The 12616-nt window shown below is 34.5% G+C and overlaps 1 protein-coding gene across 2 annotated transcripts in view; it reads right to left on the reverse strand.

Moving 5' to 3' along the window:
* The window catches only part of LOC143253956 (AT-rich interactive domain-containing protein 3A-like), a 106173-nt gene that overhangs the window by 61349 nt on the left and 32208 nt on the right, over nt 1-12616 (reverse strand). For both annotated transcript variants that reach the window (XM_076508617.1, XM_076508619.1), the window contains exon 3: nt 12228-12302. In XM_076508617.1, the coding sequence (XP_076364732.1) occupies nt 12228-12302 (75 nt within the window). The remainder of the gene's footprint in view (nt 1-12227; nt 12303-12616) is intronic.

Raw genomic sequence — 12616 nt, forward strand, 5'->3', positions numbered from 1 at the left:
CTTCCCTATAGTCTTACACTGCTAAATAAGAGACGGCTAGCGCAGATAGCCCTCGTGCAGCTTTGCTCAAAATTAAAATAAAAACAAAAAAAAAACAATTATAAGACTACCGTGGTGCTTTATCCCAGGGATTTGTGCTAAATATATTTTTAATTACTGTGACACTTATATTAAACAATAATCTGTGTTTTTTGTGTTTTTTCTTATAGCAAAGCCACATCGGGCTATCTGCTGAGTCTACCGAGGGGACTCGAACCCCTGATTTTAGCGTTGTAAATCCGAAGACATGCCGCTGTACTAGCGGGAGGCTAAAAGTGATCTTTTTAGCCCACAATCACAAGTACCGATTTAAATTTGTTGACTGAGTTTACACAAAATAATTATCTCTCCAACAGTTATTAACTACTAGTTTCCTGGATTTGCATTGCATCTCATTAATAAGTTATTTTCTTAAAGAAAAAGAGAGAAAATTAAAACTTCACAATATTATAGTTTAAACTCTTAAAATTATGAACGTTTTCTGTTTTTGATGACTCATAATTCTGTTTAATACTCATCTGCATAACACGAGTTATATTCTTACTGGCCTTTTTTATTTTGTATTATATAACTAGCTGAAGTACCCGTCCTCTGGATGGAAGTTATGTAAATTCATTATTAATGAAAGGTTACCTTATAGCATTAAAAGTAGCTTTCCTAATATGTAATTGTAAAAAAAAAAAACACGTCAATACAAACTGCAAAACATAACATGTAAAACCACAAACTTGCACGTATCTTCACATGAACCCATTAAACGTTCATGCCAAATTTGGTAAATATTCACCAACAGGAGACAGAGCAGTGGTAAAAACGCCCATAACAATCACAAAAATTGTATATTTGTAGGTATCTTCCCCCCGTAGTCCCAGTGATTTTCTATACTAAATTTGGTCAAGATCCATCTACAGAGAGTGAAGTAGCGTTAAAAACGCAAAACGCTCACAAAAACCATTTGTGTAGACTCCCGCATTGCCCTAATGAACTTCCATACCAGTTTTGGTGAAGATCCATCCACATTCTACAAAATATTTACATGAACATACAATATGCACTACTGTTATATTCACATAGATAATAAAGGTTCCTTAATACGAAGCATACTAAGTAGTAATATTTAAAAAAAAAAGACAGAAATTTTCATTTCGATTACCAAACAACGAAATTTGACCCCAATGAGTCAGTAACAAGTCTGAGGGCTTAGATTCAAAAAATAGGTATGGGGATAGCACAGATAGCACAATATATTGCCTTGCACTTGAACACAAGTAAACACAACAAATTAAAAATTAAAAGCTTTTATCGTCGGTGGAGCGAAAAGTTAAGATCTGATAATCTCTTCACTGTTTTCTCGAATCCCGAAATGTATTTCAAATCCCACAAAATTTTACACTTGTGTTAGAGTTGTAAATAACAAAAGGAAAGGAACTGAAGAATTAACTGGTTCTAGAGTACACACATGAAGTTGTTTGATTACAATCTATACAATGAGGTCGAGGTCACGGTTGTTGCTGACCGCCCGTCTTTAGCCTGGGGCCTATTTGGACTTTCCCAGAAATTCAGTTTCCCACAGGTTGTTGACGCGAGATATCTCAAACAACAAAAACGATATAAATATGAGGTTCCTTCTATGTAATTATCCAAACTTTCGAATACAGATCACCAGGAAACTGTTGAATTAAGCTTCGCTAAATTCGTGCCTGAATTCTGAGGACAGCAAACAAAAACTTTCACAACAACATTCATCTTCCTTTCTTTTTCTCGTAGCCCTTTTGAATTGTTTATTCTCATATCTATACTTTTTGTAATATTTTTCTTGTGCTTTAGTTTATTTTCGCTTCTTCCAGAGTTTTAATTTATTTTTATTTGTTATAACTTGAACGTTTGTGTTTAAATTTATTTGAGCCCCGTAGTAACAAAACTAGTTTTCTTGTTTGCTAGTTTTGAATTTCGCGCAAAGCTACGCGAGAGCTACCTGCGTTAGCCGTCCCTAATTTAGCAGTGTAAGACTAGAGGAAGATAGCTAGTCATCACCACCCACCGCCAACTCTTGGGCTACTCTTTTAACAACGAATAGTGGGATTGATTGTCACATTATAATGCCCAAATAGCTGAAAGGGCGCATGTTTGGTGTGACGGGGATTCGAACCGGCGACCCTCGGATTACGAGTCGATTGCCTTAACCACCTGGCCATGCAGGGCCTATTTTCTTGTTACTAGTGGTCAAAACTATCCAATAATTTCCGAAACGTATTGGTCATAAAGCCATAAAATAATTATTATTTTTATTTAAACGTCTCCCACTGGTACAGCGGTAAGTCTACGGATTTACAATGCTAAAATTATGGGTTCGATTCGCCCTGGTGGACTCAGCAGATAGCCCGATGTAGCTTTGTCTTCTGAAAATAGACATACACACACTTATTTACAAAACCCTGCTAAAAGCTGTGGTTTAATAAAACTACTACGACGGGTCTAAATTTTCTGTGATATACAACAACACACAAAGCTAGCTTTCAGCTAGGTTTGTGTGTTGTTGTATATGGTTTTTCTATATGTCTTAGACACACAAGTGACCTATCCGAAATCAGGAAACGAATAGCTTTGTGTGTTGTTGTATAGACAGAAAGAAAGACAATGTGTCCCATGGTTTTTCTATATGTCTTAGACATGGTTTGTCTTTTAAAAATTTCAGAATAGCTTATGTACATTAGTGAAGAGTAAACCTGTAGTTTTACACTATGTTTAATTTTTTAATCTACAATCAGGAAACGAATTACTAGAAAAAATAACTTAAATTTACAACAACAAAATTTATTTTTCCTTTTCTGTTTCGTGAGATTCCATCCACACATCACGCATTCACACCTAGACAGAAAGAAAGACAATGTGTCCCACTCTACGTCTACACTGACGTTGAAAAAAAGTCTTTTACTGATCTATTTTTGTTGTGCCCTATACAGTTCTTCAATTAGAACGCAACTGCCATAGACAGGCAGTAGCTTAACATAGAATATATCTAATTACACGCAAACAAAATGAGCAGAAAAGTCTCAAGAACAAAGTGTACAAGCAGAAATTGGTCATAAAAATTAAATAATTCTTACATGGTACTAGTCGAAACAGTCTGCCTCAAACCACATTTACATTAGTACAAAAAAAAAGGAAGAAAATGGAAATGGCACTATAGAACGTAAAAAGCTAAGCATCCAATCTTCTAGACTGACAAATGTGCCAACTAATTTTGGAAGAGGGATGGACCACATGTTATGAACACGAGTAAAACATTGATAATATAGCTAGTTTGTTAATGTGAAATATACTGTCACAATCAGGAGTGTTAACGTGTTTATCCTAACACTGCCTTACAAAACTGTATCTCCAAAAACCTACGAAGTAAAAAGAAATCATCCTTATAACTCACTTTTATCTACTCAGGATCCTGTAGTGGAATTTACCCTTAAGACAAGAGCTATAGCCTCTCCAACGAAGAGTTAAGCAGTGTTCTCACGAGATAAACTTTTTGAGTCATTGCCTTAACGTTGGGGAAACATTGAGATATTTTATGTATAAGGATATGTTGTTATGAAAATGTATATTTAATATGCTCATATGTTGACTGTTTTCACGGAATAAGCTCAGAAAATGTCACGCTTGGAATACACTCATTTGTGGGATACTCATAAAACTTAACAAAATACAATTATTAAAGCCTCAAACAAATTAAAAACTGGAAATTGAAAGATTTCTTTTTCGATACGTGAATGTATAAAACATGAAAGAAGCAAGTACAGAAGTAGGTAAACCATCAACTACACACCGAACAGTAGAGAAGAAGATCTCAACACACGAGAAATTAATTGTAAATCATTAACTACGTCATCAGTTCAAAAGAGCCGAGGCTTATATGCAAATTTTCGGGCTGGTTAATAGATCTGAAGTTCAGTAATGGCGAACTTCCATGAAATTGTTAAGCAGTGCCAAGACGTGAACGTAAAGAATTGGCAATAACAATAAATTTTAAAACGAATGTTGCATATGTGCCTTACTTTAGAGGTACTAATACTGGGGTCCAATAAAAACAAGGTTTATAGTCTCTAACATACCAGACACTATAGCACATAACGTCGTCTATGGAAGATAAACGTCCTCCATCCAATTCACTAACTCTCTCCCTGGTGAATGTCTAAATCAATAGGCAGGCCTTAGATTAATGGTATTATCTGAATGTGGGGCTGCTACAAATTTTATAATCTAAATATACCAAAGTTTTGTTCTAATTACGTTCACTGATATAGAACATTCAGACTTGTTCATTGCCCACTAAATCATGAAGGCAAGAGTTTTAATTAAGCAAGTAGTTTGATATGCATGTTATTCGGCTAGTCTTAAAAGTAGGTCGAATAAAAATTGCCCTTAAAAGTGTAATCCGTGGTTCTGAGCGTTTGCTCTTTCTTACACAAGTACCTCATATAATATAATGTACCACGTTTTCTCTTGTTCATCACAGTTATACTGATTCCCAAGTAGCCATTACAATTAAAGTTCCTAATGAAATAAACAAGGGAAGCGTTAATTAAAACCTAATATAAAATGCTACACTATCAGGTTTTCTTTTTTCTACACGTCTTTATATTCAATGAAATATAATAAGAATTAATAGATATAAAAACAGCAGTTCAAGACTGAGCATAATAAAAGTGTACACACTAAACTTTAATCAGAAACACCTATAAATATTTGGTATTTTGACACTGCTGCAATTAAATTTTCTCTCGCAGTAAATAAACAAATATGTCAAGAAATCAGAAACGTCGTTCAGAGATATTTACGTGGGTTATGTAAACACGGAGATAAACAGAAGTAGTACTGACTGTCACATATAACGCACCAACGACTAAAAGTGCGAATATATGTGGTGGGATAGGGATTCGAACCCCCGATCAGCAGATTGCAGCGTCCCTAACCACCTAGCCATACCAAGCTCCTAATCACTGATAATAATTCTAAAACAGTTGTAGGTTGCTTCAAGTAAGTCAATGATATTTTATTTAATTCGTCAGCATAAAATATTTCTTTTTCATTATTATTCAGATTTAACTTAGATAAAGTTAATGGGTTGTAATTTCAAATCAAGCGGATTATATCAACAAAGTAGAATCTTTTCTAAGTGATACGGATACGTTTATACAAATTAGGGTTATCCCTCAACAACCAGGAAAACCAAACTTAGGAGTTACCTTATCTTTTGGAATGACCAGATGGAGGACAATTACCATATAAACAAACACACATACATATGGATTGAATTTTTTGAAAAACAAAGTATGATAGGTGAATGAGCGCGCCATAAATACAAGAATAGGTAAAAGAGTACTCTATAAGCTATCACAGAGATACGCAATTACTGGTACATCATGCACAAATAAGTGGAGTAACGTATTTTAAAAGCACAGCAAGCTCATAGAGACAAGTAGTATCATGCACTTGTGATTGTAAAAACTTACTGAATACTTCAGCCTTTGTTATCTACATCATTTACTTGTCTCTTAAAAATGGCCCAGCTTGGCTAGGTGGTTAAGTCACTCGACTCGTAATCTGAGGTCGTGGGTTCGAATTCCCGTTACACCAAACATGCTCGCCCATTCAGCCGTGGGGGCGTTATAAATACACTGCTAAATTAGAGACGGCTAGCGCAGATAGCCCTCATGTGGCTTTGCGCGAAATTCAAAAGAAACAATATCTTAAAAATAATTACGATGCAAAATTTTGTTATAGAATTCGATGAATGGCTACCATCTAGATCAGTGGGTCTCAAATGTTTTAGATCATGGGTCATTGGTCCCTTCGCCCCCTCTAAAAGAAACTGCTTATAATTGAGCATGCTTTTGCTGAATACTGGTTGTTGCAGTAAATATTTTTAATTCAATTTTGTCTTGAATCTTCTAACATCCCCAGGATGGCCTCCCTTCCCAAGTTTGATCTAAATAGTCTGTAACGCTTTAAAGAAACTTCATGCAACGTTGGAGATGAAATATATTTATTTTGAGCTACCAAACATATAAAGCACTACTGACAAGTTTTGTTTTTCGTAAGTAAACTTTATCAAGTACTTTTAATGAAATATTGAAATAAAAACTCTCTCGTTTTCATCATTGTGAGCGCCATCATCCACCTGCTAATATTCTTCATTTACTGCAGTTACATCATGCAACCAAGCATAATAGTTATTTATGGAGCTATCAATGGTATAATTTTCAAATTAAAAAGATCAGGTATGATCAGCATTAATTGAAAATAATCTCCAAGTGCAAACAGTCAACTTTGACCTTGATTTTTTCTTCCAACTAACGATAAGAACTTCTGAAGAAAAAGATTTATATGCTAACGTTCTATTTAAATGGTAGATTGTGTATGCATATTCTATTAACAATTAACATAGTAACGATGTAATGGCTTCCAACAGCTATTACCTACGGCCTCTAATAGGGTCAGGCAGAAGCAGACATCATTTCCATCAGCCCCCTTATGCGACCCACTAACTGTGAAAACATTCGCATTTTGCCAGATGTTCCATCTCGAAATAGAATCAGCAAATATTTTATGGACTTCACTTTTCTTGTTGTCGGTATTGTTGCTAACTGTAGACCTCAATGTTGATAAAACATGCTATTATTATTGAGTTTCGAGTGTTAAGCAGGTTTGCAGCTATTTCAGCTTTTCACTTATGACTGAACAAAAATCTGAACCAGGTGGGAACACAGAAATGAAAAAAAAAAAATCATAGCCCAGGCACGTTAACCACTAAACCACGCCTATCCCCTTAATAAAATGAATGTACTTACAGGCGAAACATCTTACTGGAATATTTTCAAATTCTGATAGCGAAACAGGGAGAAGCAAATAAAACCTTCGTTATTAATAACAATCAATTCAATATGTGGGGGCCTGGCATGGCCAGGGAATTAAGGCACTCAACTCGTAATCTGAGGGTCGCGAGTTCGAATCCCTGTCATACCAAACATGCTCGCCCTTTCAGCCGTGGGACGTTATAATGTTGTCATCAATCCAACTATTCGTTAGTTAAAGAGTAGCCCAAGAGTTGGCGGTGGGTGGTGATGACTAGCTGCTTTCCCTCTAGTCTTACACTGCAGGGCCCGGCATGGCCAAGCGTGTTAAGGCGTGCGACTCGTAATCTGAGAGTCGCGGGATCGCATCCCCGTCGCGCCAAACGTGCTCGTCCTTTCAGCCGTGGGGGCGTTATAAAGTGACGGTCAATCCCACTATTCGTTAGTAAGAGTTGGCGGTGGGTGGTGATGACTAGCTGCCTTCCCTCTAGTCTTACACTGATAAATTAGGGACGGCTAGAGCAGATAGCCCTCGAGTAGAGTAGCTTTGCGCGAAATTCAAACCACACCAGTATATGGGACCATGTGAAAATAAAAGTTGTATTTGTCAAAGAAAAATTTATTTAAAAGCATTAACGTTTGGTCATATTGCACAATCCAATATGTTTTAAGGCAGTAACTAACCATTTTTGCACTTAAGGAAGAATTAATTATCAAAATAATTCGTTTAGAAAAAAGTATAGTTTTAATATACAGTAATAAAACTTAAGAAAATAAAGTTGTGCATCATTTTAAGTAACAAATACCTGTTTCTCTTATCATTGCAGTTTACTTGATAAAAATGTCAAAAATATCTACACTTACTACATAAAACATGATTCTAATAGGAAAAAAAAAGACTAAAGTTTCTAAAATGATAATTTCTTACATTAGAAACCCATATATTTTGAAACTCGACGTACTTGTTTAAATTATCTGCAATACTTGTTCTTTATTTTAATGCAAAGCACACACACACATACATACATACATATGGGACTTTGATACAAAACTGTAACTTAAAACTGTCGAAGAACTTCTTTTTGAACTTTTGGCTGTAATAATTTGCAACCAAACTCAGCGATTTTTAAAAACCGAAGTTGTTGCTTTTTATTTTAAATTAAAAACTGTTTGCTAAATTATATTGCCCAACATGCTGTTTATTGACGTAATTGTGGTGTATACAAGTAATATTATATTGACTAAGAGAGTTATGGTAAAATGAATTTGGAGCCTCACCACGACGTTATATCAATGCCGCCATTTCTAATCATGCTCTATCCGGTGACTGCGTGGCTTGATAATAGCCCTGCTGAGTAGTTGCTGTAGCAAAAAGCTTCGTTGTACAATCAAGATGTTCAAATCACACCTTTTCTCCTTATTTCTTTCCATAATCCATCTAGTGTACTGAGAATATTGTTTCCCAACGCCTGTTTAAACAGTACGCTTAAACAAAAATCTATATGCGCCGAGTCCTGCATGTCATCGCACAGAATATTATGGATACTCATTTCATTCTCCAGTTGCTTGAAATATGCAACAGTTGAACCATTAAACGGATATGTCATGTAAGCAGATTCTATACACGTCACTTGTGTTTGCTAGGTTTTGATGTGAGCTGTTACCTGAAGCACGTACACTGCTTTTGTTATTAGCTTTTGTGTTCATGGTTTTAAGCCGCTCTTGCCGTATTATGCCAATAACATTACTTTAAGCACAGGGAATACCTCTGGTGTTGGAAATTCTAAGTTCTTGTTCTTAATTATCTGAATGTCTGAATATTTTCTGTCGTAAACTATTCTTACACGCCCTTCCTAAAATCTAAAAGTTTTGGTTGTATCACACTGCCTACAAATGCTAAACGACAACAAAATCTATTTCTTCAACTGATGTTCCACCACAGCTTGATATAAGCTGAGGCTGACGTCACTTGACTTGCTAACTTGCACATTCAAAATCGTTTTAATATAACGTACTCAGCCGGCTGTATTATTACTAAAAACCGAAATGCTTGTCAGCATAAAACGTCCATTAACTACTGGTATAAAACAAGAATCACTTAGAATGACATCCTTTAGAAACAAATCATGTAAAAGACAACTTATTGAAAAACTCAACTACTTTTCTCCTTCACTATTAACAACCTAAACATTTCTGGAAGTTAAAAAAAGTGTCGAATGTTTTAGGCTTTAAATACAAGTGTGTCAAAAACTTTTAACAGATGGAAATAATATTTAAGCCATAACATTTGTTTGTTTCATGATAGGCACAAAGATAAACAATGGGCTCTGTGTACTGTGCCCATCACGGGTATCAAAACTCAAATTTTAGCAGACCTACTGGTGAGTTACTTGGGAGGGGGAAGCCATAAAGAACTGAATTAGTTACTTTCGTGATTTATTTGTTTGGTTTTGAATTTCGCAAAAAGCTACATGAGGGCTTTATGCTCTAGCCGTCCCTAATTTAACAATGTAAGGTTAAAGAGAAGTCAGCTAGTCATTATTACCCGCCGCCAACTTTTGGTCTACTAGTTTACCAAAGAACAGTGGAATTTTCTGTTTTATTATAACGTCCCCAAGTGCGAGCATGTTTGGTGTGGCGGGGATTCGAATCTGCGACCCTCAGATTGCGAGTCGAACGCCCTAATCACAGCTGTCCATGTCGGGCCTCTTTAAGTGATGTAAAGCATTATTTTCTCTTAAGAGTAATAGCTCATCGGCATCATTGCTCAGACTGAAAACAAAATATAATAAAGCAAAAAGGTTATGTTTAATGGATTTCTGACTGAACTTTAACAGTGGTCATAAAAACAGGAATCTATTAAAGCATCTAAGGTTAATTTTATTATTTATTTTCAAGAATAAACAACTTATTAAATCAACATGTAAAATAAACATGAAGTTGTTCACACAGGTGCAACTGAATGTATATATTATAACCGAGTTACCAAGTTAACTGAAAATAGGAATATTGCCTAATTTAATAAAGACTTAAAAGTAAAGATTTTCCTGAGTTACTGCCTAAATCAGTCCGTGTAAATTATGAGTGTTACAACCATAACTCCTTCAGTTGCTATTTAAATCAACTGATAAAAGCTGTGAGTTTATTCCACTATAACTCTCCCTAAGCTGCTTCCCACGTTCATTGGAGAAGACCTTAGATTTTTTGTTTAGCATGCCTTTCTAAGTAAATGCTTACATTCGTTTGTGAAAACGATGGATTTTTGCAACGCGACTCTCTTAAGTTACTGCCCAATTTGGAATGACGTATGAATATGACGTTGTTTCAATGAGAAATAGTTATTTTTATACCCAACGTCTTGACAACTTTAACAAGTAAAACAATAATAATCATAGTTGTATGCTTATCATAACTCTAATTTTGAAACAGAAAGATGTTATATTCAAACAAATGACATCCCAGCAACGACATACTGCCACTAATTTGTGTACTTGCATGAATTTTCTTTATACAGCGACACGGGTGGCGGCTCGAAGGCTGCTGGTTAAGTGTTGACTTCAACTGACTTGTTTATGCTCAAAGAAACAAATACTTGTGCTTGCATCATTTCATGTATGAATCATTACCAGCAAAACTGATGTAAGCTAAATACAGCATTATTATTAAAAAGTTTTGCCTATCAACAATAAATTGTTTCCTGAAGTTTATTTGAACAAAAGTGCATACTAAATACTGGTATATATATTTATAACTTTCATTCCAAAACTACAGGAAATTGATTTATTTTTCATGTTATGTCTGACCCCTAGTGGATTAGCGGCAAATGTGAAATGCTAAAATCATAATTCAATACCAGTGGTTGGCTTAAACACACACACAAACAAAATGTGTAACGTTACTATCATACGTAGAAATGAACTAAAACAAACTGCTATCGTATGTTTAAATTAAGCAGATGGATTAACAGATGAGTGTTGAAGCAGTACTCAAAATTGTGGAAAACAGAACACAGATTAGAAAAATCCAGAAAGGGCACAATATATGAGTGGAACACATTGTTTGAAGAGATAAGAGTAATAAAGGAGCACTAGAAAAACGTGTTCAATGGAAACGACCTCGGAGTAAGAGAAAGCTGAACTGGATGACTTGAGAGATTTCTTATGGCGAGATGAAGAGGAAGACTGGAAGAGAACCAAAAACTTGCCTTACAAAAAACCATACTTAACAAAAAAAATCTTATTTTGCTGAACTCCCATTTAGAGCAGCTTAGGTCATGAAAACAAAGAACGTGAGCTCCAGTCTCGTGTCACATACATATAGTAGGTTAATAAATATTGTCTTCTTCTATATATCGTTCACTACCGATTGGATTCAAACATGATCACCATAGCGAGTAATTTTAAGTTTCAGTCTGTACAAACTGTCGATAAGAAAAATTCGGTAAAACCACTAATTTTCTACGTGAAAAACATAGAGAATTCAAACAGTAATTAGTGGAATTAATTGCAATCTTATTGATGTTTATATTTACATTTCTGAGTGACTCCTAAATAATTAGTGCATTTGTATCCAGCAAGGTAATGGACCCACAAATAATTTGGTACATAAAAAGTTTTACAAAATGTGATCAAACACCAAAGGAACCCACTAGTAATTCTAGAATTAAATACAGAAAAACTATACAGTTTATCACAAACTTTAAGCTGATCTAATTCTATAAAATGTCAAAATAAAACTTTAAAATTAAACAACGAGAATTTGCTGCTCTTAACTTCAAACTATCCTTGAACTGTAATTTGAAAGTTCCTAACTAATGTGGATTAGTACTTAGGAGATATAAAGAATTTGTTTTGTGATTTTGCATAATTTCAAACATTCAAGTAATTTATAATGAAAAAGTTCAAATTGTATCATCTACATAATAAGTAAAGAGTCAAGAATTCTATGAATTTAAAACCAAAAAAACATTGTATAAACTGTTTAATACACATGAACCTAATTTTTTTTGCCACTTTTACAAGCAACATCATTTACATTTTGATAACTAATGAATCTTTATATTCTGCGAGTTTTGCTTGAACTAAATCACACCTGAAAAGAATGCATCCTTTAAGGCTACACATTTAGGATGATATTAATAATATAATAATCATATACATAAAGCGGATCAGAGTTCAAAACATCAAAACATGTTTTAGCCAAACGAACTGATAATTGATGAATAAAAATTATATCAATGAAATTTGCTCTGAAGGGATAATAATATATTTACACCAAATGAGATTTATTGTCACTATGTTAAAATAAATGGAAATAAATATTCAACAAAATATCACTTACTGAAGCAGACCCGAGTGCTTCTGAGTTCTTTTCCCGATCAATTCTTGATCCTAAAGTGCTTCCATTGAATGGTTTCTTTTCAGAAGGAAAAAGAAAAAAGGTTTTAATAGTTTCTCTTTTTCCATGTTTCTATATATACATGTGTGTGTGTGTGTGTGCCTGAGGTACATATAAAAAAAGATAGTAAAAGATAATTAAAATGTGATAAAAACTTCAAAGTATTGTATGATGAAAAATGGCAAAACACTCGATATTGCTCAACTTGACTATAACATTTAGATTGAAAGTTAATAGTTTTATAGAATGGAAAAACCAGCCTTATTAGCAACCTACAATTACTTGAAAAACTAAACCTAAGAAAACATTAAATTTACTCAGCTTCTCAGGAT

Source organism: Tachypleus tridentatus, chromosome 6 (genome assembly GCF_004210375.1).
Source record: "Tachypleus tridentatus isolate NWPU-2018 chromosome 6, ASM421037v1, whole genome shotgun sequence".
Classification (NCBI taxonomy): Eukaryota; Metazoa; Arthropoda; class Merostomata; order Xiphosura; family Limulidae; genus Tachypleus; species Tachypleus tridentatus.